A 25,217-nucleotide genomic window follows, 5' to 3' on the forward strand; every position below is an offset into this window, starting at 1 on the left:
AAATATACTGCCAAACTGAATTGTTATAAGCCATATAAAATGGACTATGGCTTAGTGCTCAACTAAAGAGTTTGTTGAGAAACATTGCCATCTGATGGTGAAATGCAGTACTGCAAAACTGCTGCTTGGTATACTGTATCACAGACCAGTGGAATGGTAAAAAGGGAAGTAAAAGGGAATGACAAAGCTATAAAAAGCTATAAAGTATAAACATTTATAAAGCCATTAATTACTTTAATTAATAATTTGTGAAACAAGAAAGTGATAGCAGAAAAGTGGATCTAGTTATCCATCCCCTTTCAGATGTAAAATGTTGTGTCTCTTCTACGACCTTTATAAGAAGACAAAACACCATAGCTAGGAAATACCTGCTCTCTTCAGAAACATCTGTGTTTGACAGCTCAGCAACAGGACTGCTCACAGTCACCTGCATTTTGCTGTCAGTCAGGTGCACCCTCGCTTTGCCTCCTCCGTCCACATGGGTCATATCTAACAAGGTCAAAGCGAGGAAATAAAATGACCAACCATTGAACACTTTTTATTCCTAATCTTACATGTGATAATACTGTAAATATAATAGTCAAGTGGGACACATTTCCACAAACTGTGATCCAGTTTGATGAGAAAATCCAACTATATTAGAGGCCACTGTTACTGTAATATTACTCTGAAGATCATCATCTCACCATCCTTAACCTTAATCCACTGCCCAGACCAAGGGTTTGGAAAAATAACGAAGCATTTTAAGTACTTGTGTTTTAGGTTTGCTATACCTGATCTAAATATATGTTTAATTTAGAACCTCTTTTGTATAAAATCCTTTGAATAATGTTTGAATGATGCCACTAAACCTACCTGGATGCAGTCAATCATGCTGTGGACCATAACTTTAGCCCTTTTTAGCTGTATTTGTTTACATTTTGGAAAACTGTGTGTGCCGAATTTGTCATTAGCTGTTTCTGTTTGCTATTCACTTTTATATGCACTCATAACAATCAAATAATTATTTTCATACCAAAAGAAACATAAAAATGTGTTGAGTCTGCTTGAAGTTCGGTGTTAGGATTCTTTTTTTCTGTGATTTCTAAGCTTCTTTGTGTGCGTTTGTTTACACATGGGAGATAATAACTACCTTCTGAAACTGAATCCCCTTGAATCTAAAAATATGCATCTGTGAGTGTTTGTGTCTTCATAATCGACATGTTTTAGACTCAAAGTTTTAAACTACGTTAACGTGAGTGTATCTTACCTTCACGTCCATCGCCTCCATGACCTGTGCGTCCCAGTGACTGCTGCTGCACCTGTTGACTGGGTTGATAAACCAAACTACAATCACAAATTCTTCCCGTTATTCTACAAACACCCGCATACAGCTGTGTCTTTCCCCTCATACAACATATTTGCTTAACGCCTCTCCCACCTACCACCTAGTCGTTAACCTAGCTAGCACGCCCTGGTTTTATCGTTCTTCATCCAATTCTCTGAATATCAACAATCAAACATTCCCACTTTCCCCGCAGCTTTTAAATGCAGCAGAGGCGTTTGCGCGCCAAGCGACAGATTTGGAGAAAAAGACAGAACGGGTCGGATCTCAGTTCGAGTTCACAGGGCACAGGCGAAGATACAGGCCATCTGCAGAATTACTGTGCTTATTAATCACTGTGGCTAATAATAGGTGAAACCAGATTAAAAAAAAAAACATCTCTTTTTGTCGAAAAGCAGGACTGTGTTTACGGACAATGTTTACGAATAAGTCTGCCTGGTTTTCAAGCAGTGTGCCACAGGCGTGTCACGACTTTTGGAGTAAGTAAATATTATCAGGCCGAGTTTTAACGTTACAACGTCAAACTATATGAGCCAGTCACCGGATAATAATGTGCTAATATAATAATATAGCATCATAATAACAATAATGCTTAGTCAATTTCTGTGTTTTTATTAGCTATGTAGCTCGTAGCTGTTAATAGCCAACTTAATCAAAATAGTCTTAATCAATGTGAGACTTGTTTTTACGTTACCTGAAAGTAGAAAGTTATATTGCAATTCCCAAATTCAGTGTAGTTATATGTCTTTTATGTGTGTTTTACTAGTAGCTAGTGAAGTTTTCTCACATTCCCAAGTAAAGGTGGATAACAGTAATAATAATAATAGTGTTAATAGTATATAGCCTACAGTATGACTACAAATAAATAAATGCATACTGTAAATGTAAAAAAATCTAAATACATTGTAGAAACCATCCTAAACTACATTAAATTGCTACAAAAGTAGTATAGGAATCAGGAACTTTATTTGGAAGTTAAAACAGTTTTTAAAAAAAAATCTTTTCCTGTAGTACAGGAGGGTGGGATCATCGCTGGCTGGAAGACAGCAGATTATCTTTTCAGTGAGGATGCTACATGTCCAGATACTGTGAGGTGAAGAGCAGGGTGACAAAACCAAAAACCCACACACATTTTATTCAGCAAGTCACTTGTATAATCCCTGTAAAGCTATAAGCAATTCTGGTCTGTTTTGTTCAGGATATTTGAGAGCAAAGATTACCTCTGGAACAAGGTGACGGTTTTTCACTGCTTGTTTCTGTCTGCCTGTGAGAAGCGCCACAGTGTCAAGTCTGTGTGCATTGGTCATTACGTTCTGCCTCCAGTCTCAGTCCAGGATGGTGAGGGGTACTACTGTATACTGCTGTATGTGTATAAAGTTGATGTAAACCACATTAAATCTGTGGTTCTCTATCTTTGGGTCAGGACCTTCAGTAAGGTTCACCCTGAGGGGTTGCTAGATGATTAATGACACAAGAAAGAATAATAATAAAAGAAAACATATTTCCGCTGCATATTTTCTTTATTCTTTCCCTTTTTTACAGTTAAAATACAGGGTAGTTTTACCTCTTCACACCTCTGGATAATGTTTAATTTAGCTTCTTTACAGCTCATAGACATAATCAACTTAATTTTAAAGGGTCAAGCCCAAAATCACTCTAATGAATGAAGGCAAAAGCCAAACAATTTTTCTGAGCTATACTCATTCAGTGCTACCTTGATTTTTATTGAAGAGGTGAGAAACGTGGTTGGGAGGTTGATTTGGGAGTATGAAGAGGAGCAGCCAGTAGCACAGGTGAGTCCACCAGACAGTAGAATTACCACAAAGGAAGATCATATACTGTCAATGAAAATAGTCACATTAGTTTGACTAGTTTTACATTTTACAGGGTTCACACAAGAGTAGTAGCCAAACAGAAGATGAGTACAATGAATGGGACATCAGCAGAAGCAAGTATGATAAATTATGCCTGTAAATAGGTAGAAAATTAACTCAATACATTCTAAACTAAATAAGCCCCTGTTACTGTTTTGCCAGCTCTGAATCATCTGATTTAGACTCATCAGAGGATGAAGCTCCACAATGTGCTCATTTGGGGGACTATCAATTTAGTTACATGCTTACAGGTGAAGTATTTATCAGCATTTACCGGTCTGTGTGTTTTTTGAGAAAATGTCTGATAAAATAATACCGACTTGACTTGTGCTGAAAGTCTGGTGCAGTCTGTGTTTATATTCTGAGATAAATCTACAACATGAGCTGGAAGAAGCTTCTTATGTGTTCTAACATTTCCTCTTTTTTCTGTTGTCTTATTCACTCCAGGCTATGTCAGCATGGACAACCTACAGAAATATTCAGGTGATCTGTGTGATATCTATCCTGTGTGTTTCCAATGCTCCAATCACAAAGTCCACGCATAAGCAAGCATGCAGAGTAAAACGTGGAAAATGAACAAATGGAAGTTGGTCTACTTAACAGTAGCACACTGTTGAAGATGCACTGGTAAACTATTTCATTTGTTTATTAATGTTGTATTTCCTACATACCCATGAGTATGTAATGCAGATATATACACTGACTTTAAATAAAGTTGTTAAAGTGCAGATTGTCCCCAGTAAAAACTGATTAGCTGACCATAGGAGATTGTGGGCAGATTATGAGTCAGTGGCCCTTTGGGTGCATACATTTAAAAGTCTTTCCAGACTAAAAGAGAGACAAAAATGAGTCACTTTGGTCTTTTTGTATCACTTTGTGGTTGTTTTCTATCTCTTTGCAGCCATTTTGCAACAGCCTTCTGTTTGTAGTCATTTTGTCTCCTACTAGTTCTTTTGTCATTTTACGAGTCTTTCTAGTAACCTAGTTGAGTTTCTGACAAGAAATCAGGGGCGATTTTAGACCCTTTTTAGAGGTGCTCAAGCACACCTCAATTTGATCACAGCACCCCTAACAATTCTAGCAATAATGAATCATTAGGCAGCAAATACAGTTGCTGCCTCTTCTGACTGTGAACATTGGGTCATTATTACTGTGACTTAGAAAGTGTGTGTTACAGCTCCATGGTGTGAACATTGTCAAACATTAGCTGACTTAGCTGCACACTTGCCAACAAATAAAACTCAGTTGTATGTTTACAACAGACATAAAACAGGCGTCCTCTGACTTCTTGTGTCCACAGACCAGTGTAGGCTTTAGGCATAGTGTACTTATAGTGTATATGTATACATACTCCACATAGCCTGATAGAATTAGACACTAAACTAGAATATTGATGTGAGCTACGCATAAAAGAAATAGTCCTCTTTGAAATCATTCTGCTGACTTATCAGCCACCCCCCTCCTCTTTACCAGTTAGGTCCCAGTACAACCAGTAAAATACAGTATTGTCCTTAACAACACGTGATGATGCTAATATGTTGATAATGAAGGGGGGATTTCAGCCACAGATTCAGAGTGAAATAACTATTTCACTCTATATCACTATTTTCACGGGCTGTGCGCGCTCCCGTTCTTGCTTTTCGCGACGTGTTTCCTATCCGCCTGGACCGTACCACGACTGACAGAGTATTTATACTGAATACACGGTGGCATGTTAATAATACAAGCTCATCAGCAACTTATGGCCAAAAACAACATAATTTTACCGCAACTGAGGTATTAAACAACAGTAGTAACTGTGTTTATAAGTTATTAGCACCCCCCCCCTCTCTCTCTTTGCAAAGTGGACCGTGCCGCGGGGATCTGGCCAACCACGTGTTTTGTTTTGGTCCCAGCCCTTCTATCAGGAAGTTCTCAGCCTTCCGTGTTTGACACTGAGGAGGAGAAATCTGTGTTATTTTGTGTGCACTCGGACTTTGTCGCCCATTTGACAGCTCATTGTTGCACCTGTCATGGCTCAGGAAAATCTGTCCGTGGTGCTGCACTCTCAGGGAGACCTCAGGCTGGTAGGAGACTCGTCCATTTTCATGTGGATTTGCAAAATATGCGAATTAAACCGCCTGCAAATATTTTTTAACGTTTTGTCCCTTTCTCGTAGGAAAATCGTCCCGTACCGGAGCCAGGACCTGATGGTACAATAAGTGTTTCTAGTGAAGAAAACACAGTGTTTACAAGCTTTAGACCACATCAGCGAGTAAAACCTTCAAATGTGCAGGATACCTGAAATTTGATGCAGTAACTATGAACAGTATCATTACTATCATCTCACTCATCTCTAGGAATTTTCTTAAGTGAATGTAATATAAACTGTAGAAAAAACAATCCTCTGAAATTATGGCTTTGAATGTATTCCAGGGTCCGAAGTCTAAAAATATTTGCAGACTAAGTCAAGTCACATGGCACCGTGGAGTCAGTAAATATGGTTTTGTAACAGATTCAGTAGTTAGACCAAAAATCCAAATAAAGCGATGAACGACTCAGCGTGTCAAACTGCGTTGCCAGTCCCTTCACTGGGAGCCCTTCAAATGAGAACAGGATTTGGAGCCAGAAATCTGAGGTTCTGTAAATGGCTGTAGATGGCACATTTCTGAGCCACCAATGATACAGACACACACAAAAATCAACGCAGCAGCAGGCATTTCTACAGCAATTGCATCTTCTAGTATAGATCTCCCATTGAAAAACAATGGTGGAGCCATTCTTTTAAAGTTGAATTTGAACAAAATTTTCACACGATCTTGAATTTTGGGTAAATTTTGGTGAGTTTTCACACATTATTCACTCCTGGCACATTCAGCAATTATAATAGTCCCTTGCCTTCACCTTCAGTGGGTGGGGGCTTGTTCCTTACTACAATGCCGTTTTGCATCACTTCCTTTATGTCTGCATTGTTGAAGAAAATGTTTCAGAGCAGCTTCAGTCAGTGTCTCTGTCCATGTCTTCTGTTTTGCACCCAGAGGTTTTGCTCAAGATGCATTCTGTTGGAATCTGTGGATCAGATGTTCACTTCTGGCAGAACGGCCAGATTGGACACTACAAGGTCACAAAGCCAATGGTGCTGGGCCACGAGGCGTCAGGGCGGGTGGTGAAGGTCGGAGCAGCAGTCAGGCACCTTAAAGTAGGTAAGTAGGTGTGTGAGCCTCACAGCTGTGAGGTAACTGTAGTGACAGGAAGTTAAGCTTTCATGCTACTCTAATGCCACACACTGTACGTCATGTTCTCATTGAGCCACAGTGTAACAGATGTATTTGAGCAAACTTAGCCAGTGCTGTGAAGTTGTCATGTACTTCATAGGTGACAGAGTGGCCGTTGAACCTGGCGTGCCCCGTGAGATGGATGAGTTCTTCAAAAACGGACGATATAACTTGTCTCCCTCCATCTTCTTCTGTGCCACGCCCCCTGATGATGGAAACCTGTGTCAATACTACAAGCAGAACTCCAATTTCTGTTACAAGTACGAGCTTTTCAGGGTCACAGATATCAACTCACCGCCAACTCTCGCCTACAACCTTTGTACATCCCTTTCTTTCTTCTTCTGTTCTTTATCTCTTTTTGTCTTTTTCTTCTTTTTTTTTTGCCCAACTATCCAGGCTGCCTGATAACCTGACTTTCGAGGAGGGAGCTTTAATCGAACCCCTGTCTGTGGCGATCCACGCCTGTCGCAGAGCAGGGGTAACCCTTGGCAGCACTGTGCTCATCTGCGGTGCTGGTAATGAATGAGCCAAAACTCATGTGATAAAACCAAAGTCACAAACCTTTGTAGTAATATACCATCACCAGTGTACTAAACTGTGCTTTGCATGACCAATGTGTGATTGTACTATATTTGAGTAATGCACAGAAATGAGAATCGTACTGAGTCATCAAAAAATGAGGAGAAGCTGCTGAACCTTAACGTTTTCAGAACAAGACTTAATATTTAACAAACTGTCTGTGTGGAAAACAAGCTAATGAACATTTCAGAAGTGAAATGGTTGATTGGTTCCTATAAGAGTAACTGTAGGTTCAATGCCAAACACATCTCTATGATATTGGCTGTTTGTCTTGTATAATATCTGAAGCTTTACATTGCAAGCTTTTGTTGACCTAGCACTCTCTACAGTAGGTATCTCATTTACTTCCACTCTTTCCACAGGTCCCATTGGGTTGGTCTGTTTGCTTGTGGCTAAGGCAATGGGGGCCTCACGGGTCATCATCACCGGTAACACACATTTCGTAAACGCTCGTTTCAATTGAAATGACATGAGATATAAATTTTGATTGACTATTCTGTGCAGTCTTTTGTCTATGACACACCTCCTTTGCTGTGCTCAGATCTGTTGGAGGAGCGGCTGACGGTGGCCAAAAAGTTGGGGGCTGACTTCCAGCTGACCGTGAAGAGAGGACATGGAGCCCAGCAGCTCGCCAAGACTGTAGAGGACATGCTTGGAGCTCAGCCTCACATTACTATTGAATGCACTGGTGCTGAGAGCAGCATCCAGACTGCCATTTATGTACGTGACTACCCTCAGTAAAGGACTTTTAAAGTTGGATTCTGCATTAGGAAGTAGCTCCACAAAAAACTACAGCCATCAAACAAACAAGTATTTTAATGAAGGACTTGCATTCTTAATATTGAGTATTTTGAGAGTGTTATATTTCCACCTTTACTTAGGTTAAGGATCTGAGTACTTTCTTCACAGTTACTATTGAGTCCACTGCAAAACATCAAATCCAGAGTAAAATAAATGGTAATAATCAATTTTTTTGTTTTTAATCAGGCAACACGTTCAGGAGGCGTGGTGGTGTTGGTGGGTCTCGGCGCTGAGATGGCAACTGTTCCTTTGCTCAACGCTGCCCTTAGAGAAGTGGACATCAGAGGGGTCTTCCGATACTGCAACACGTAAGATAATATCCACTAATTGCACTTCTTGCTCTACAAGTAAATGTTTTTTATATATTTGCGGCTGAAGCTGAACTCATAAAGTTTATTAGGTATAACAGATAATGAACTGCTCAGTAAAACATTTATCTCGCTGTGTTGCAGTTGGCCAACGGCCATAGACATGTTGGCGTCTGGTCAAGTGAATGTGAAGCCCCTGGTGACCCATCGTTTCCCTCTGGAGCAGGCAGTCCAGGCCTTTGAAACTACACGTCAGGGTCTTGGGATAAAGGTTATGTTAAAGTGTGACCAAAATGACCAGAACCCCTGATCTGACACATTGCCTCAAAACAACACCGACTAATAGAACATCCACCAACTGGACATTAACCCCAGGAGAGATAACAGAGCTAGTTCAAAGAGACACACTAATATCAGCACTGTGGAAGTCAGCTGACAGGTTAGAAAAAGTCAGCATCTCATGGTACGAGTAATTATTTTATGATGCTCCACTTTATATAAATTTCCTAGAATCTGCTTTTCTTGTATTTGAAATTTAAAATGCTTTTAAATACTGTCAAATAAGAAAAACATATTTTAACAATTAAAGAATAAAATTACAAAGTGAGAAATTTTGTAATTATATTTCATTCTTCAGATCCTGCACTTCCTAATTGTAGGCATTAGGGGGGGCCAGAGGCTCAAAGTGGAATTACCAGGAGACAGCTGTGCCAGTTGTACCAATTGTCGTGGTTGTTGGTAACACATGAAATCATTGTACTTTAGAGAGCAGGAAAGAGAAAATGTTGCAGTACATGCACAGATGCCTCTCAGTCAACCTGTGACTGCCTTCAAATAATTGTTCATCCTTGTTTTCTTAATGTGCTTTTACATCTTATTTTAATTTACTTTATTTTAAATGTCTTTGTTTTTAAATGCTCTTTTCCATGCTTTTAATGTAATTATATGCCTTGTAAAGCACTTTGAATTGCGTAGTGTGTGAATGGTGCTATACAAATAAATTTGCCTTGCCTTGCCTTGACTTTGGATTACCAATGTCCATTTAACTTGAGAATAGGAAAGCATTCAGATTTTTGGGAGATTTAATACTAATGAAACTGTGACGTCGAAATGACAAGATAATCAAAATGGATTTAAATTTTTTGTAGTGAAAGGAAGTCTTACTAAGCCAAAAAAAAAAAAAAAAAAACTGTCAAAAGTTTGACTTATTTAAAGATTATAGGATATCACTGAAGTTAAAATTATGAGAGCAGTTTATTCTCTAGTTTCATTTGGTACACCAATCAAAATTTAAAATAATAAACAAAAATTATGGGACAAAAGTCAAACATGAGTGTTTTTAATTTTATCATGTCTAATGCTTTTTCCTGTTCTGGTCATAACAGGCTTCTGTAGAAAATGGGCCAACTGTGATTCCCATTTTTACCAGGCCGTGCTTTGGTATGTCAGTGCAAACCTTTTATAAGTTCAGTGTGTAGTTTGATCCAGTCCAACAAAACCAGGCAGGTTTAGCTCAGATTTTATTATCTTGCCACAATGACATGATACTAGTTTACGAGGCATGCACACAGATGATCTTCATATGGTTTAAATTTACTACAATGCAATGTAAAACTATTACTTGGTGATAAGGCTTTTTTCTGTCACAGTGTGTGATTCACAGTTCTCTCTTTCCCTCTCAAGACTGAAAGCCAACATACAAGCGGGAAGATGTTTGCAGTGACTAAAACCTGTGTGTTTTATTATTATTATTATATTTTTTAACATGAGCACAACACTAGACAAGTTTCCCTTTATGTACAGACATTCTAATACTGCTTATGGCAATGGGACAGCTCGCACAACACAGTTACATTCACAGTCCACTCAGTATCATGAGTTTCAGTCAGGAACACTAAAGATGAACATAGAGTAGCACGCAAAAGAAACGTCATTGTTCACACATGTGATTGATACCAACAGCATAATTAATGCATGTCAAAATCACTATTCAGTTGCTTGTTATTTCAATGTGTGTGAGTTTGTACAGGAGAGTTAGAAAAGATTTATCTTTTGATTCAGAGGTTGAAACTCGTGTATTGCCGTAAAATGAAGTAAATCATAAGGATATGGCGTTTCTCCCATAAACCCCTGCTGCAAGCATTGGTTTGATTCACATGTACATTATGTCAACTTATCAGATTTAAACCCAGCATTTCAAACACTCCTGTAATTCCCCTTTTGGATGGCAACTACAATGACATCTGCATTTAAATGTGTCTTTGCCATCACCATGGCCTGCTTTCGATTCAACGGCAAGATTCAATAAATATTTACAATGCAGCTCCCTCTCCCCCTCTGCCTTCAGTCACAAAATTGGCAAAATACGTATTTACATTGGAAAATAAATAGAGAAGAAAATGAAACCATACAAGAAGTATAGCAGAAGTATCGCATTGCATTACATGAATATAGAAAAATAAATTGTGATGCATTCACTTGGTAAGTCCATCCACACAGTCACACACAGAAAAGCACAGACAGGACAAATAAATAACAATATCCACACACACATAGACACACACTGTCTCTTCAGCTGGTCGGATGGAAAATGCATGTCATCAATAAAATGACCAATGCATGTTAAGCACAGACACGGGAGAGATTATGAAGAACCGAAGTCATCAGCTCAAAGAAAAATAAAGAGAAGTGAATTGACAGGAAGAAACAATCCCCCTCCGGTCACTGGTCAACTTGGTTTGTGCACTAACGTTCCCAATCATAGCTGACAGCCTGTCATGGGGAACAGTCCGTGGCCATCATTTATATGTACAAAGGCGTCTCCTGTCCTGTTAGAAGTCTGAACATGGCTGCTGGCATGGTCTTCATGTGAATCTGGCAGTGAAGATAAGTAACAGCACTGTCTCAATAAAATGGCCAAACTATTTATGCTTTTTAAAACACAGAATGGTTGAGAATTGTGTGTTTTCATGTGTGAATTTTCTTTGAAGTAGTTGCCGATGTTGACACACCTGATATTAGAATATTGATATGATTGATATGCAAAGCAGTAATTTAAAAAGTCCCTTCCTCTTAAATGCTTTCAACTTATAACTAATTTTCAATCCATTGTTTGATTTAAATTTCTACGTATTCATTTAGTTTTTTCTATGTATTTCTTATATTTCTATATTTGCACATGTGAGCATTTGTATGTCTGCGTGAGTGTGTGGATGCGGCAGTTTCACCTCGCCAACAGAGTTTGACAGGGCCTGGACAATCTTCTCGTGGGCCGTGGCCACCACACTCTGCCCGTTGATTTCAATGATCCTGTGACCCACACGGACTCCACCCCGCTCAGCAATACCTCCTCTCATTAGACTGCATATCTGAACACACACACACACACACACACACACACACACGGAATTTGTAACAGGTGTCCACAAATCAAAATAGCAATTTATCACAATACAGAAGAAGATAAAATAATGAGTAGTTTTAACTGACAGGAATTTGAACCATGCATATGTGGTGCTAATAAAACAAACAACAAAGATTGCCATTTGTCCACGTGAATAAAACATTCAATTTTAATATATTTATTCAATAGTAGTAGCAAAGTAATCAACCTTCTCATGGTTACAGACAGAAGTCAGATTTATACTTACAATACCGTTCTGGACACTAAAGCCCAGCTGATATTTAAGATCTGGTCTCTTAATGAGGACAGTGGTAACAGGGGGGCAGCTGACAATGTTCATTTTCACCTGGACCTGGTTTTTTAAGCCCTGTAACACAGAGAGAAACACACAGACATCAAAAAGCTTCCACTTTTCTCATTTTCACAGAAATGATGTGGTTTAATGTTTTAAAACAGGCTCAATTATAATGTATTTCACAGCCTCAGCTGCCTGCTCTAGTCACACTCTTGTGAATATCTTCTGGCTCTTTGTACCTTAATGATTCCCTGACAGGTGGCAAGTGGCAGCCCCACGAGGCTGGTGTTGTTGATGGACATGATCTGGTCTCCGATGCTGAGCTTGCCAGAGCGAGCTGCTGGCCCGCCGTTCATCATGTTGGCTAAGATAACTGTGGGCAGAATGGAGCCCCAGCCAGACTCCACGATCACGACCCCGAGGATCTCCCCTTTGCTCTTCTCCAGCTGCAGCTGAGGAAAGAAGGCAAGTGGAAATTCAGTGGTAGGAGGAGGAGACACTTCGTTGGTCATTTTTTAATTCTTTTTTCATCACGTGTAAAAAATGACCAGCAGTATTAAAGCCATAACTGGATCACACTGATAAATTACCGTACTGATTTGAGCCTACAGTAATGTGAAGATACAAATATTTGAACACAACGGTCTTCATCAATGAATCTTTTTTTTTTTTTTTTTTTGGCTGATTTGTTCTACACTGGTGACGAGACAACAGTCAAGAACATTAGTCAGGTTCCTTCAGTGTGCTTCAGTGTTTTTTCTTCAGGAATTTGCTGTACTGTCAAACTGAACCGCTAGAAACTCGTGTGGTACAGTTTTAAATTGCCAATTTGCAGGCTAGATGTCAAACCTTGACCTTACAGTAGCATGACAGTCCAAAGCATTTTTTGCATTTTAGGGAGTTAATGATGAATAAACCTAAATCCTACTGATTAAAGGTGTAATATGTATAATATCAAAGCAAAGGATGGTACGGTGGCCATCACCTTTAAAACAAAACATGACTCCCTGTTTATAGCCAGTGTTTGGTTTGTCCATCCATGGCTGTCTGTATGAAAGGAGACCTGCTCCCTACGTAGATTTAAAAGACTCAATCTAAGACTAAGAACATGCAATGCTTGGTATTTTCCAGTGATTACACACTAATTACAAAATATTTATGAATACCAATCTCCATTTCTGCTAATACATTGCTCTAAATATTACACATTGAACCTTTTAATACTTTATATCTGTTGTTTAATCTGAACAGAAACCACCGTGTATCTAGAGTTCTAGGAAGTCAGTACACTCGGTCGAGAAACATTTTGGCATATAACTTTTGTAATACCACAAATTATTTTACATTAGAGTTTTTGTAGGGATAACAACAAGTGTGTGATGTGTGCTAAGCTAAGCTAACTGTCTCCTGGCTGTAGCTTGATATTTAGCATTCAAACATGAGAGTGGTATCAACCTTCTGATCCAGCTGTCAGGAAGAACGTGAAAGGTTGTATTTCCAAAAATGTTTTTATTTCTGTTTAAGTAATGCTTACATCAAAAAGTGCTAGAGCTGGCATCCTCCGAGCAGATTCTGTGGTACCATCTGCCTCTTAATCTTGTCTTAATTAGTTACTGTCTACTGTCGTGTTTCTGTTATGGCCCTGCAGCATAAAGGCAATTTCTGCCACACAAGTGTCACAGCACTTATGTTTTGTATTTTCCTGTTATAACGGACACCAACAAACACATGCAGAGAAAATATACCATCTTTAAGCCACAAGTGATGCACTGCACATTTTTATACGTATATACTGTGGACCAACCTCTTTGCAGTTTTCAGAGTTGGAGAAGTGAATGAGGTCATCATTATACATCTCCTGGGTGTTTATGATGTCGCTGTACTCCTTCTGGCTGAGGTCCTCGGGGTTAATGCCATTGGCTCTCAGGAACTCCTGGTAAGCGACACTGAAAGCCTGACCAATGGACTGAGCGATAAGTTGGGCCTGCAGTCGGACAAAGTAGGAGTCATGACATAACACGTGTTTGTCATCTTGCTTTGTTGGACACAGAAAAGCTCATCTTCATAGAACTCCATATAAATAACAATACAGTGAAGAAAAAAAGAAACATCCGGCGCATCACACAATAGTGGAACTAAGTGCGCCAAGAATATGTTCATTCATAATATAAATTGATTTTCACTGGCATAAGCTATTTGTTCCCATTGAGAAAGAACAACAAAAACAGTCAAACTACAACCCCAATTACAAAAAAGTTGGGACGCTGTGTAAAATCTACATAAAAACAGAATGTAATGATTTACAAATCTCATAAACCCATATTTTATTCCCAACAGAAGATAGAAAACATATCAAATGTTTAAACAGAAAAGTTATGATTTTAAGAAAAATATAAGGTACTTTTGAAATTGATGGCAGCAACACATCTCAAAATATTATGGACAGGCCCATATTTACCACAGTGTAGCATCCCCTCGTCTTTTAACAACAGTCTGTAAATGTCTGGGAACTAAGGAAGCCAGTTGCTGGAGTTTTGGGAGAGGAATGTTGTCCCATTCTTGCTTGATAAAGGATTCTAACTGCTCAACAGTCAAGTCGTCTTTGTCGTATTTTTCATTTCAAGATGTGCCAAATATTTTCAATTGGTGAAAGGTCTGGACTGCAGGCAGGCGCAGCACCCATGGTTGCCAAAAAGAATGTAAAATTTTGATTCATCTGACCACAGAACAGTTTTCCACTTTGTCACAGGCGATTTTAAATGAGGTTTGGCCCAGAGAAGATGGCAGCATTTCTGGATCATCTTCAAATATGGCTTCATCTTTGCATGATAGAGCTTTAACTTGCATTTTTGGATAGCACGGTGAACTGTGTTCACAGACAGGGATTTTTGGAAGTACTCATGAGCTCATGCAGTGATGTCCATCACAGAATCATGCCTGTTTTTAATGCAGTGCTGTCTGAGGGCCCAAAGATCACAGGCATCTAGTATTTTGGTCTGTCCAATGCGCACAGTGATTTCCCCAGATTCTTTGAGTCTTTTGATGATATTGTGTACTGTAAATGATGACATATTTAAAGTCTTTGCAATTTTACATTATTCTGTAATTGTTAAGACAAATTTTAGACGCAGCTTTTCACATATTTGGTGAAACTCTCCACATCTTTACTTGAAAATGAGATGCATTTTTTTTCTTAAAATGGTACATTTTCTCACTTTAAACATTTGATATGTTTTCTATGTTCTATTGTGAATAAAATATGGATTAATAAGATTTGAAAATCACAGCATTTTGTTTTGATGTAGATTTTACACATCATCCCAATGTTTTGGAATTGAGGTTGTACTATGTTGCTTTGCTGCACTCGCCACCACTCTGACCACAGAAGACATTTGCTACCAGGGAGATGGGACAAGGTCAAAATAGTAAAACATCTAAAAATGAAAACCTACCTTGGCCATTCATTTCACAAGGCATATTTTCCCTATTTTTAAATAAAATTAAATCCTATAATTGTATAGATCATATAAATGCAGAATTTGCAGACAGTGGTGGAACCTCTCTGAATCAATACATTGTGAAATGGTTTTGCACAACAATGGAAAAAGTAAAAAACAACCACCGCAAACAGCCAGTGGAGTTACAATAACAGAAACAGTTTCCAGTTCATGGATGAGCGGCTGAATGGGTCCATTATGACTTTGGCCAGCCTTTAAAAACTGGCAGCAAAACTAAACAGGGAGAGAGGACAGATTGGAGTCCAGCCTTTACACAGACTGGCACAGACACTGAGTTGCTGGCTGTTCGGTGCAACATTGTAAATGCTGCCAAGACTTGCTTAATCTGCTTCAACAAGAAAAGATGCAGCTACCAAAAAAAACAAAAGAAAAAAAAATAAAAAAATTCTCAGCCAGTTTACATCATACAAATATTTAAGGTTGTACAATTATTGTTTATTTTTTTAAATATATGTGTAACACTCAAAAAAAACCCAACAAAAAATAGAAAAAAAATCAGAAAAGGGTTTTTTGGAGCAAAACGGAGGAAAACCATTAATACCGGTGATGATTGAGAAGCTGAAATAATATTCAACAATCCAATAACATGAAGCAATAAAAAGTGTCTTTGCTGTTGCTATATGCTGCAGGACTCATTTACCAAAGAAGTCCTCTTGTGACTTCTTCAGTAACTCATCTATTTCCCCTGCACCTGGCCAGTGAGCTTTAAAATATACAGTTTGAATAAAACAGATATAGCAGGCTTGTGAATCTGATAACACATGAAGCACTTACATCTTCAGATTCAAACACATGGCATATCATCTTGTACTGCTTCTTTGCCTCGGGTGCACCAGGTGTAGTTTCGATACAGTCCTGTGAGGCTGTGCGTGGCATCCGGCGTCTTGCCATCAGGACCACAATGTTCCCAATATCAGCAATGTAAGATATAGTACGAAGTGCATTGTCCATCATGGTTTCCTGCAGACATACCAACCAAAAAGTGAAATACATCAAAGGCAAAATCAAACACTGCTTTTGTAAAAATAGTTTCGATTTGTGAGTTTTTAAGATGTAACTGCAGATTTTTTAAAAATGAAAAAAACTATGCACAATTAGATTTTCTAGGTTCAGTTATATATTCTAGGTCGCACTGTAATGTAATACAAATATGTGCTAGTGACTTTATGCTACACCCAATTATGAAGAATTTATTGTATCAATTATTGCAACTGAACTAATTACAGGAAGCGTTGTTTGTTGAACACAACTATGACTACTTTGGAGTGAATGTGGATTTGCTGAGAGGAATATACATTTGTTCATGTTTTCTGCTGAATTTACTTTCAGTTGAGTTAACTTCACTTCATTAAGTGTGGTTTTATGACATTAGCCTGATTAGTGTCATTGCTGCAGCCCACCTCTGGAGTTGTTCTTATTATGATTCAAGTTCAGGGACCACATGCAACCTGCATGAAACCTTTTAAAAGAAATAAGACTTTTTACTCTAAGTATCTCCTCTCAAGAGTGCCAGGACCAGTGGCAGCCAGATGGAGAAAGGGAGGAATATAGACACTGCAATGCAGCACATTCATTTCTGCCAAGAGGCTGCCCACACAAACACACACACACACACACACACACACTACCAAACACTCTGCTTTGACGGCCAGACAACACCTAACACCGAAATACTGCAAATGAATCATCACATATACATTTTAACAGTTACTGTGAACCAAAGCTCTATTCACAATCTGAAGAACCGAAAACCTCTCCGAAGCATTTCAGCTTCTATCAAAGATTACATCCCCTGTCAAAACTCATGCTGCATATTCACACAGCTGCTTGTTGTAAAGCTAAAAGAGAGGAAAACCTCTGCAGGGATGAAGAGATAGAACCCTAATTTTTACTTCATAAAAGACCTCCTTGTAAAACAAATAAAGAAAACATGATGTAGTCCATGACCTTTAACAAATGACTAATTGTGTAAAAATATTATTTGGATAGTCATTTGGATAGATTGTGCTGCAGTTAGCCAAACAGTGAGGGTTTGAGCGTCTCCGCAGCACATGCCCTCTGAGTCACCCTCCATGCACAGATGTTTGTGCAGCAATTTTGGGATTTTCAGTCTGTCCTCATCCTTGGTCAAAGGAAATTCTGACAGTGGCGTCATGAGATTAAACAAACAAATGAATAACAGTGATGGGGTTTCATAAGAAGCCATTCGTGTCAGTGGTTAAGCTGCAGTTATGACAGCTATGACAACAACACTCCCCCTGAAGGGCAGGCTTGTACAGCTCAGTGGGTGACAGATGTACTGTCGGGGTAAACAGCTTTTATTGTCACAGAGAGGACAAAAGATACTTTGAAAAGAAACATGAAGCGTGTGTGCTTTCTTGTCCTCACCTGTGAGTCTGCATTGAGAACTTTGATCCTCTGGGTGGAGATGAACAGATCAACCTCAGTGAGGGTTTGAGCGTCTCCATCTGCACTCTGAAGAAACACACAAACAGAAGTGCAAAAACACATAATCTCCTCTGACTTCAGTCTGCAAGGCCTTTATAACAAACTTTTATAGTTTATATTTTTCCCCTTGTAACTTCCTGGACAGTCGTTGTGTTAAATGTGGGAAAGTCTCAGATATCAACCAACATGCATGTATACAGTAGATCAGGGTCTAGTTAGCTAGGAAAATGTTTGTTAGATGACAGGCTATTACGTCTAAAGGTGAGGTGGAAAAGGCAGAAAAAGAAAGCATTTGGCAGTGGTGTGATTTTATATCAACTGTCCAGGCACAAGGATAGCAATCTGGCACTGAACCAATAAACAGCTTAACACTAAACCCTTACCAGCTGGCTGTTATACCAGTGAGAGCAATGGTGCTTCAGCACAAAACAAGCCTGTGCACATTTCCCTCATTAATAGTCAGTGTGCAGCAGACTAATAGAATTAGACCTTGTTTAGTTTAATTAAACTTGCCTGGTGCATATAAAATAAGGCAATAGTGCTTAAAATAGATACCATACATAGAATCATTTAGTATTTCACGTAATAAATGGTGAACCATGTATTTATAATAGTGGCACATCAATCTTTATACCTTCCCCAAGTTTGAAAAAACTAAGGAAAAATGTTTAAAAAATGTGAATAACTTCTTGTATTGCAGTTGTCTGTTTTGAATTAAGTTTGAATTTAGTTTTCAGGGGTCCCTTTTGCTTGAAAATCACCCAATAACTCAACAATAGCATATTTTCTGCCGTACGTGTAAACTGTATTAGTCACACAAAAATCAGGGATGCACTGGATGAAAAACAAATGAAACTAAATAGATAATTTTTCTCCATAAAGTGTAAAAGTCACATATGTACAAATTATATAAAACAAATATAAAAAAACAAATAATATATATTTGCCAATTATATGTCTTGGCTGTGAAGAAGAAAGGTCACTGTATTTAAAATGTTTTAGTGAGCAAACATTAAACTAGACCAACTGTTATCATTTCCAATTATTCTGATATATATAACTGGCCTATGGGCCATTTTACTTTACCAACTCCTCAAAAGTTTCTGCTTCTTCAACCCACAAGAAGAAACTGAAATGAACTTAAAAGGCATTGTAAGCACTTGAAAATCATTCCTGACTAAAAAAAGCAGGAATTAAATATACATCACACACAACTTATAGCAGTGCATGGGCATGAATATTTCAGTGTGTGTTGTCCTTGCAGTGTGTCACTAGTCCCTTAAACCTACAGTTGTAATTTCATGAAATAATTACACGGTCTTATTGTAAAGGTTAATACACAGAAAAATGCTACTGTATTAGAGAAGCCCAAGAAATAATACAGCCAGAAGCTTCCCCCATAATGTCCTGCTCACATGACTTGCCTTGAGGTCACAGTGGTTGTGTATAAAATCATGTTATTACATCTGATTTGAGCAGCTCCGGAGTCTTACAACAAAACTTTAATCAATATAAAAAGTTTTCCTACAGAACATGTTCAGGCTATGTCTGGTTAAAATATGGTCCCATTCTACATTTGTTGATACTGAGACATTTTAATAAGCATTGCTCTAAAACATATATCCTTGCAATCCTTTAGTGTGAAAAAAAGAATCTCCTTTAAAGTAACAAAAACTCTCACTGGACAAATGCATAGCAATTCAAATAAAACTAAAATCTGAAAAACCTCACAAAGATTTGTTCAACTTAATTAAACGTAGATATGTGTGCGACATGAGAGGATGCACAGACAGAGACGGGCACACATGAAATGCAAAAGAAAAGGTGAGAGTGCAGGCTGGAGTGGCTTAAGGGCCTTTTTGCTCTGTTTGTTACACACCGCCTTTTTCTTGATTTTGGCAGCCTTCTGTACCCTCTGGCAGGCAGGCAGGCGTTGGGACAGGACAAGGTCAGCGGACACAGGAGCACAAAAACAGGAGGAAAAGGAGGAGGAAATAAAGAAGGTAAATAAAAGGAGGTAAGACAGTAAAGCCCCAAACCAAACAGCAGGTGTGCTATCACTGCTCACAGAAATGGAGAGAGTGAGAGAGTCAGAGGAAACAGAAAGAGAGAAAGGGAGAGAGCAAAAGAGAGAGAATGAGAGAGCGAGAGAGAGAGGGGGGACGTGTGTGGCTGTATGTGAGTGCTTGTAGAGAGTGTTTGCACAGCCGCGTTGGTTATCAGATACAAATCAAAACAGCATAGAGGGTAATAATTTCTCTATTAAACACAGCAAATAACAAGCGTGCAGACATGAACCGACACCGTTCCTGCTTTCTCAACATATAAGGCCACACTTACTAAGAAAGGGTTTTTGGCTGCTGATTATTTCTTCTTATTAGCTTAATATTTTCAAGTGTCAGATGGTAGAGCTCCCATTTCCATATTAGAGCTTACAATGACAATAAAGTCAAGTTCAGCTTGTGTATATACTGTAATACTTTCGCCGCCATCAGTGTTTGTGCCGCAGCCTCAACACAATTATCAGAGAAGAAAACAATTAGCAATCACAGAGGTAGGGGAGGGGACAAAGCTGCAAACAAGGATCTAAAATGTGCTCTTAGAGCTTGCTTTCTGGGCTGCATCAAAAAATACAATGTTGAGTCAAGTGCTTAGTTAGTTCATCAGTGCTGCTGTTCTTGGAGTGGGCACTTAAGCTGCTGAACTTAGATAAGTAATTTCTGGAGTACTCTTAGCACTTTGCAATCTTTCAAAATCAAACCTGCATGAGGTTCAAGCTGAGCTACTGCCACTCCACCTTTAACCGGAGAAAATTATTTTTTTAGCCTCATTACATTTCCAAGTGTAATACCGGAAGGTTTTCCTGAGCCACCCTGCAGAGCTGTGACTGCTAAGACTAGCAGTTAAAAAAATAAGAAAACATAATAAACAGCCAGAAAAGGAAGACTCCTTTTTAATTTTGTAAACTTTCCTCCTCCATGATCACCTCGTGCAGCACAGACGTCTGAGGAACACAGCAACATATACTGCTGAGGAGGGGATAGACAGTGGGGGTGGTAGTGTGGTAAAGCTGTATAAATATAACATCAAACAGAATGAATATCACACCAAAAATATATGCAATAACTATTGCTGCGATCCACCTGGCATAGTCTTTTCTCAGTTCAGCATCACAGAGTCTAAGTGCTTTCCTGTCCATGTATATAATGGACCTGCATACTACATGTATGTTTGTGTGGCTTGATCGGGAGCAAATAGTCAAGTATGTTTGGTTGGGTTGGTGCGCAGCTGTCTGGATCCATTCCAATGTAAAAGATTAAATGTCGTTTGCAGTACAGCTACTCATTTTTCCATGTGGGATAAATCAAGGAGATAATGGACAGCTTCTTCTTCTTCGGTGGACTTGATCCAGGAATTGGAAAGCGCTAAAAGGTGACAGTCAACTGTTGCCATGGGTTCACCCTGACCAGACTTTTCATAGGGAAAGTAATTTGTGCAGAGTGAGAGAGAGAAGAACCAAGCAGAGACTGGACAGATGTGAAATTATGGCAGAAGACATCTTGTGGTTATGAAGAGCTCTTTTAGACAAAAGAGTGATTCGACTTGTTTCAGTCAATGGTATAGAATTGCAAAAAACCTTCGGACACTTTAAATAGCAGTCTTTCATGCCACATTCAGGGTTGCAATGCTGATATTGTGCGATATCAAAAAACATTACAATAACTCAAACATCCAATTACATCTAATTGATTAAACTTCTGAATGCTTTTGAACTGAGTATTTGACTTACACATTTAATATGGATAAGAAAAATACAAGGTTTTTTGTTTGTTTAAAATTGTAACTTAGCTGAAGAACTGGCCATATTTCAAGACAAAGTAATACATACAGTAAATGCAGGTATCTCCAAATGATGTTCCGTCATGTTTGTTTACTTCATGTTACAAAACAGAAGGACCGTGCAGATGTGCTTAAACTAGAGACAGTGAAACCAATTTCAGATGTCTAAGCGATCTATTGACTGCCATGTTTACTGAAACTGGCTGCTATTCACTTTTTCTTGCTATTCTGATGTTTTCTTGCATCACACACCTGGAACCTGATCATGAAACCTGATCTACTAATTCAAACTTCAAACAGTTCCTGGTTCTAGTCTTTTCTTCTTATATCCCTCTGGACCGTCACACGTCTATCTCGTCAATGACAAGACTTATTGCAGCCTGTAACTCTGAGTGACAGAAACGCAGACAAGCTTGTGTTTGTGATAAAAACACTTATGTCTGGGTAACAGCTGTCCACCAAAATATCAGTGCTATATTATTTCATTGTCTTATTTCACATAAGATCAAGTGGCAGAACGACTCTGAGTTTTGGGTCAAAAACAATTTTAATTGGGTTAAGGGAAAGATCATGGTTTGGGTTTAGGAAACCTTTGTCATCATGGTGACACAAATAAAAAGTTGTTAGGGTTATGGTGAGTGTACAATCATGGTGAGTGTTAAAAGAAACAATGCTTTGGCCATAACATTACGTGTTAGGTAATGTTTTGCCCATCAATCCATCCTGACATCTTACCTTTATAACTCTTTTGCTTTATAACATCACCTGACGTCCTTCCTCATTCACATCATAATTATTACTATATATCACTATAATGCCTGTCCTCTGTGTACGCAACCTGTTGCCCAGTGTTGGCTGTGATGGCTCCAGCCGCTCTGCAATGCTCTAGGATAAGCGATATAGCTAATGGATGGATGGTATTACTTTAATGACTATGGCCACTAGAGGGCTTTGTCACATGAATATAAACATTTTGGGGAATTTGATGAAAAGACACTGTTTCATACAGTTAACAGTAAAGCACAACTGTGGGTTGTAATAAGTTGCTTGCACCATGTACCTGACCTTGTTTTTTTTCTTGTTTGTTTTTTTTTAATGGGAGGACATTTTTAAAAAGATGAATGTGTACCTCTTCCTGAAAAGGGAAATAGTGAGTAACTGTTTCTGTCAAGTTAAATAAACACTTTGTGCAGTGATGAATAAAGCAATTCTAACTCATCGAAAATAACGAGTCAAGCTTCTCCACTCGGCACTGGTACCATCCCCAGGATTTCTCTAAAACATCATCATAATAATATTAGAGAACAGCAGGGAGCTGAGTGTTAACAAGGGAAATATAAGGTTCACATGCCAGAAATGCCATTATACCACTGGCTGTGTCAAACACAAGCCCTATGGCCCCATCTGGCTAGTTTCTTTAGCTGCCCTAAAAGACCACTTATGCTAGAACCCAGCAGCACTGACGTCCATGGATGTTTTATCAGCGGCAATCTGGACCTGAACAAAATACCTCATGATAACTATAAAATACAAATGATAAAACATTAAAACAACATGCAACATGCTGAAATAGCAAGATTTCACTTGTGACCTTGGTTGTGGGGACATGAATCAGATTCTTCCAGATATACGGTGTAATTTGAGAAATGTTTTCAGATTGTGTCTGACAAATACAATCAAATGTGCAGTATTAGCTGTGTGAAGCAGCTGAACATACACTGCCTTGCAAAAGCATTCACCCCCCTTTTGTCTTTGTCCCTATTTTGTTACCTTACAACCTGGAATTGAAATTGACTGATTTACAAATGATTTATATCTGTCTTACACAATATGCTTACAACTTTTGAGATGCAAAATATTTTTTATTGTCAAGCAAACAAAAAATAAGACAAAAAAACAGAAAACTTGGCTGTGCATAACTATTCACCCCCTCAAAGTTCACACTTTGTAGAGCCACTTTTTGCAGCAATTCCAACTGCAAGTCTCTTTGGGTATGTCTCCATGAGGTTAGCACACCTTTTTGCCTATTCTTTCAGGCAAAACTGCTCCATCTCCTTCAAGTTGTATGGGTTCCTCTAGTGTACAGCACTCTTTAAGTCAGAAAATGGATTGTATATTCTATTGATGTCTCAGTGCTTTGACTGGGCCATTCCAACACATTTAAATGTTTCTCACTAACTCACTAGCAGTGTGTTTAGGGTCATTGTCCTGCTGGAAGGTGAACCTCCTTTCTAGTCTCAACTCTCGGGCACGCTGAAACAGGTTTTCTTCAAGAATTGCCCTGTATTTCGCACCATTCATCACTCCTTCAATTCAATACCTGCTGATGAGAAACATCCCCATATACTGCCACCACCATGCTTCACTGGGGGCAAGGGCTTTCTTCTGGCCACTCTTGCATAACACCCAGCTCTGTGGAGTGTGCGGCTAAGAGTGATCCTATGGATCAGTGGTCTGCAATTCTGGTCCTCGAGGTCCAGTGTCCTGCTTGTTTTCCAACTATCCCTGCCCTTGCAGTTTCTGACTGGCTGAACACACCTGATCCAGGTAATCAGCAGTGCGTAGGGCAGGGATAGTTGGAAAACAAGCATGACAGTGGTCCTCGAGGACTGGAATTGTACCTGCGATAGACACTCCAGTCTTTGCTGTGAAGCTCTCCGGTTCCTCCAGGTTTATTGTTGGTCTTTTAGATGTTTTTCCAATTAATGCCCTCTTTGCCCGGTCTGTGAGTTTTGGTGGGCAGCCCTCTCTTGGCAAGTGTACTGTGGTGTGAGATACTCAAAGTGTTGGATATTTATATTTAAAATATATCAAGGTTGTTATGCAACAAAATAGGGAAAAGGCAAGGGGGGTGGGGGGAAGGGGGTTGAATACTTTTGCTAGGTGCTGTAATTCTTGCCGGCCTCTGGAAATTATAACAGCCTAAAAAGCAGCAAGGCAAGACATTACGTTGGCACCTATGGAGTGAGGAGAGAGAACTGCCATCATGTAACATGCTCTTCCAGAGTGGGACAGCAAACCAACAGCACTGATTCTCTTCAGGTAAGAACAAACACATCACAACAGCACCTTTAGAAGCCTGGATGAAGTTAGAGAGAAATGGGTTCTCAAATAGCTCCTGACATCTAAAAAGCTCCTAATCTTGCAGTAGTGCTTTCTGGTGATTCAAACTTACAGTGCAGCGTTTTCAATACTGACTGCTATAGGTTGGTCAAGTAAGAAATATTATTATAAGAGCTGTGTCAACATGAATTTTTATTTAATTTAAATATCAAGTTAAAGCATCTGGATGACTTCACAATATCTCTTCAAATATATAGGTAATGCAACTATAAGTTACAAGATGATTACCCATTTGTCTAAAAGTAATTCTTTGCTTGTTGACCCACTGTGTAAATAATGTTCTTCAGACTCACTAGCAGTACCAAATAGTTCCAGGAACTATGAGACTAGAGGAAAACATTCAGGAACTAAAAGTGACCAGTCAACAGCATGGAGCTCTGATAATACCTGATCCACTGGAAAGGATTACCCCTGAAGGTGGAACTATTTGTAAACTAATATTCAGTTTGT

At 38.9% G+C, this 25,217-nt stretch overlaps 3 protein-coding genes across 3 annotated transcripts in view; 2 read left to right on the forward strand and 1 right to left on the reverse strand.

Moving 5' to 3' along the window:
* The first annotated feature begins 1,615 nt into the window (after nucleotides 1-1,615).
* Nucleotides 1,616-3,743, forward strand: terb2 (telomere repeat binding bouquet formation protein 2). Its single transcript, XM_026320599.1, has 7 exons — nucleotides 1,616-1,803; nucleotides 2,336-2,417; nucleotides 2,523-2,662; nucleotides 3,056-3,117; nucleotides 3,212-3,276; nucleotides 3,361-3,449; nucleotides 3,646-3,743. The coding sequence occupies exons 1-7, from the start codon at nucleotides 1,740-1,742 to the stop codon at nucleotides 3,741-3,743; spliced, it is 600 nt and encodes a 199-aa protein (XP_026176384.1). The 5' UTR covers nucleotides 1,616-1,739.
* Nucleotides 3,744-5,105: 1,362 nt separating this feature from the next.
* Nucleotides 5,106-8,751, forward strand: sord (sorbitol dehydrogenase). Its single transcript, XM_026320557.2, has 9 exons — nucleotides 5,106-5,264; nucleotides 5,357-5,390; nucleotides 6,216-6,380; nucleotides 6,553-6,712; nucleotides 6,849-6,967; nucleotides 7,394-7,459; nucleotides 7,573-7,751; nucleotides 8,019-8,140; nucleotides 8,285-8,751. The coding sequence occupies exons 1-9, from the start codon at nucleotides 5,211-5,213 to the stop codon at nucleotides 8,448-8,450; spliced, it is 1,065 nt and encodes a 354-aa protein (XP_026176342.1). The 5' UTR covers nucleotides 5,106-5,210; the 3' UTR covers nucleotides 8,451-8,751.
* Nucleotides 8,752-9,853: 1,102 nt separating this feature from the next.
* The window catches only part of apba2b (amyloid beta (A4) precursor protein-binding, family A, member 2b), a 52,159-nt gene continuing 36,795 nt past the window's right edge, over nucleotides 9,854-25,217 (reverse strand). The window contains exons 8-14 of the mRNA XM_026319629.1: nucleotides 17,745-17,831; nucleotides 16,131-16,316; nucleotides 13,643-13,822; nucleotides 12,078-12,290; nucleotides 11,791-11,910; nucleotides 11,368-11,508; nucleotides 9,854-11,014 (exon numbers count right to left, since the gene is read on the reverse strand). Of these exons, the coding sequence (XP_026175414.1) occupies nucleotides 10,943-11,014; nucleotides 11,368-11,508; nucleotides 11,791-11,910; nucleotides 12,078-12,290; nucleotides 13,643-13,822; nucleotides 16,131-16,316; nucleotides 17,745-17,831 (999 nt within the window). The 3' untranslated portion in view covers nucleotides 9,854-10,942. The remainder of the gene's footprint in view (nucleotides 11,015-11,367; nucleotides 11,509-11,790; nucleotides 11,911-12,077; nucleotides 12,291-13,642; nucleotides 13,823-16,130; nucleotides 16,317-17,744; nucleotides 17,832-25,217) is intronic.

The sequence above is a fragment of the Mastacembelus armatus genome, chromosome 3, assembly GCF_900324485.2.
Source record: "Mastacembelus armatus chromosome 3, fMasArm1.2, whole genome shotgun sequence".
NCBI lineage: Eukaryota > Metazoa > Chordata > Actinopteri > Synbranchiformes > Mastacembelidae > Mastacembelus > Mastacembelus armatus.

What these genes read in the sequence shown, in the direction of transcription:
- terb2 (XM_026320599.1), top strand. Translation starts at nt 1,740, where the DNA reads ATGTTTACGAATAAGTCTGCCTGGTTTTCAAGCAGTGTGCCACAGGCG. An exon ending in ACATGTCCAGATACTGTGAG is followed by an intron (nt 2,418 to 2,522) that starts GTGAAGAGCAGG and finishes TGTTTTGTTCAG; the next exon opens with GATATTTGAGAGCAAAGATT. An exon ending in AGGAGCAGCCAGTAGCACAG is followed by an intron (nt 3,118 to 3,211) that starts GTGAGTCCACCA and finishes TACATTTTACAG; the next exon opens with GGTTCACACAAGAGTAGTAG.
- sord (XM_026320557.2), top strand. Translation starts at nt 5,211, where the DNA reads ATGGCTCAGGAAAATCTGTCCGTGGTGCTGCACTCTCAGGGAGACCTC. An exon ending in TGTGCTCATCTGCGGTGCTG is followed by an intron (nt 6,968 to 7,393) that starts GTAATGAATGAG and finishes CTCTTTCCACAG; the next exon opens with GTCCCATTGGGTTGGTCTGT. An exon ending in GCATCCAGACTGCCATTTAT is followed by an intron (nt 7,752 to 8,018) that starts GTACGTGACTAC and finishes GTTTTTAATCAG; the next exon opens with GCAACACGTTCAGGAGGCGT.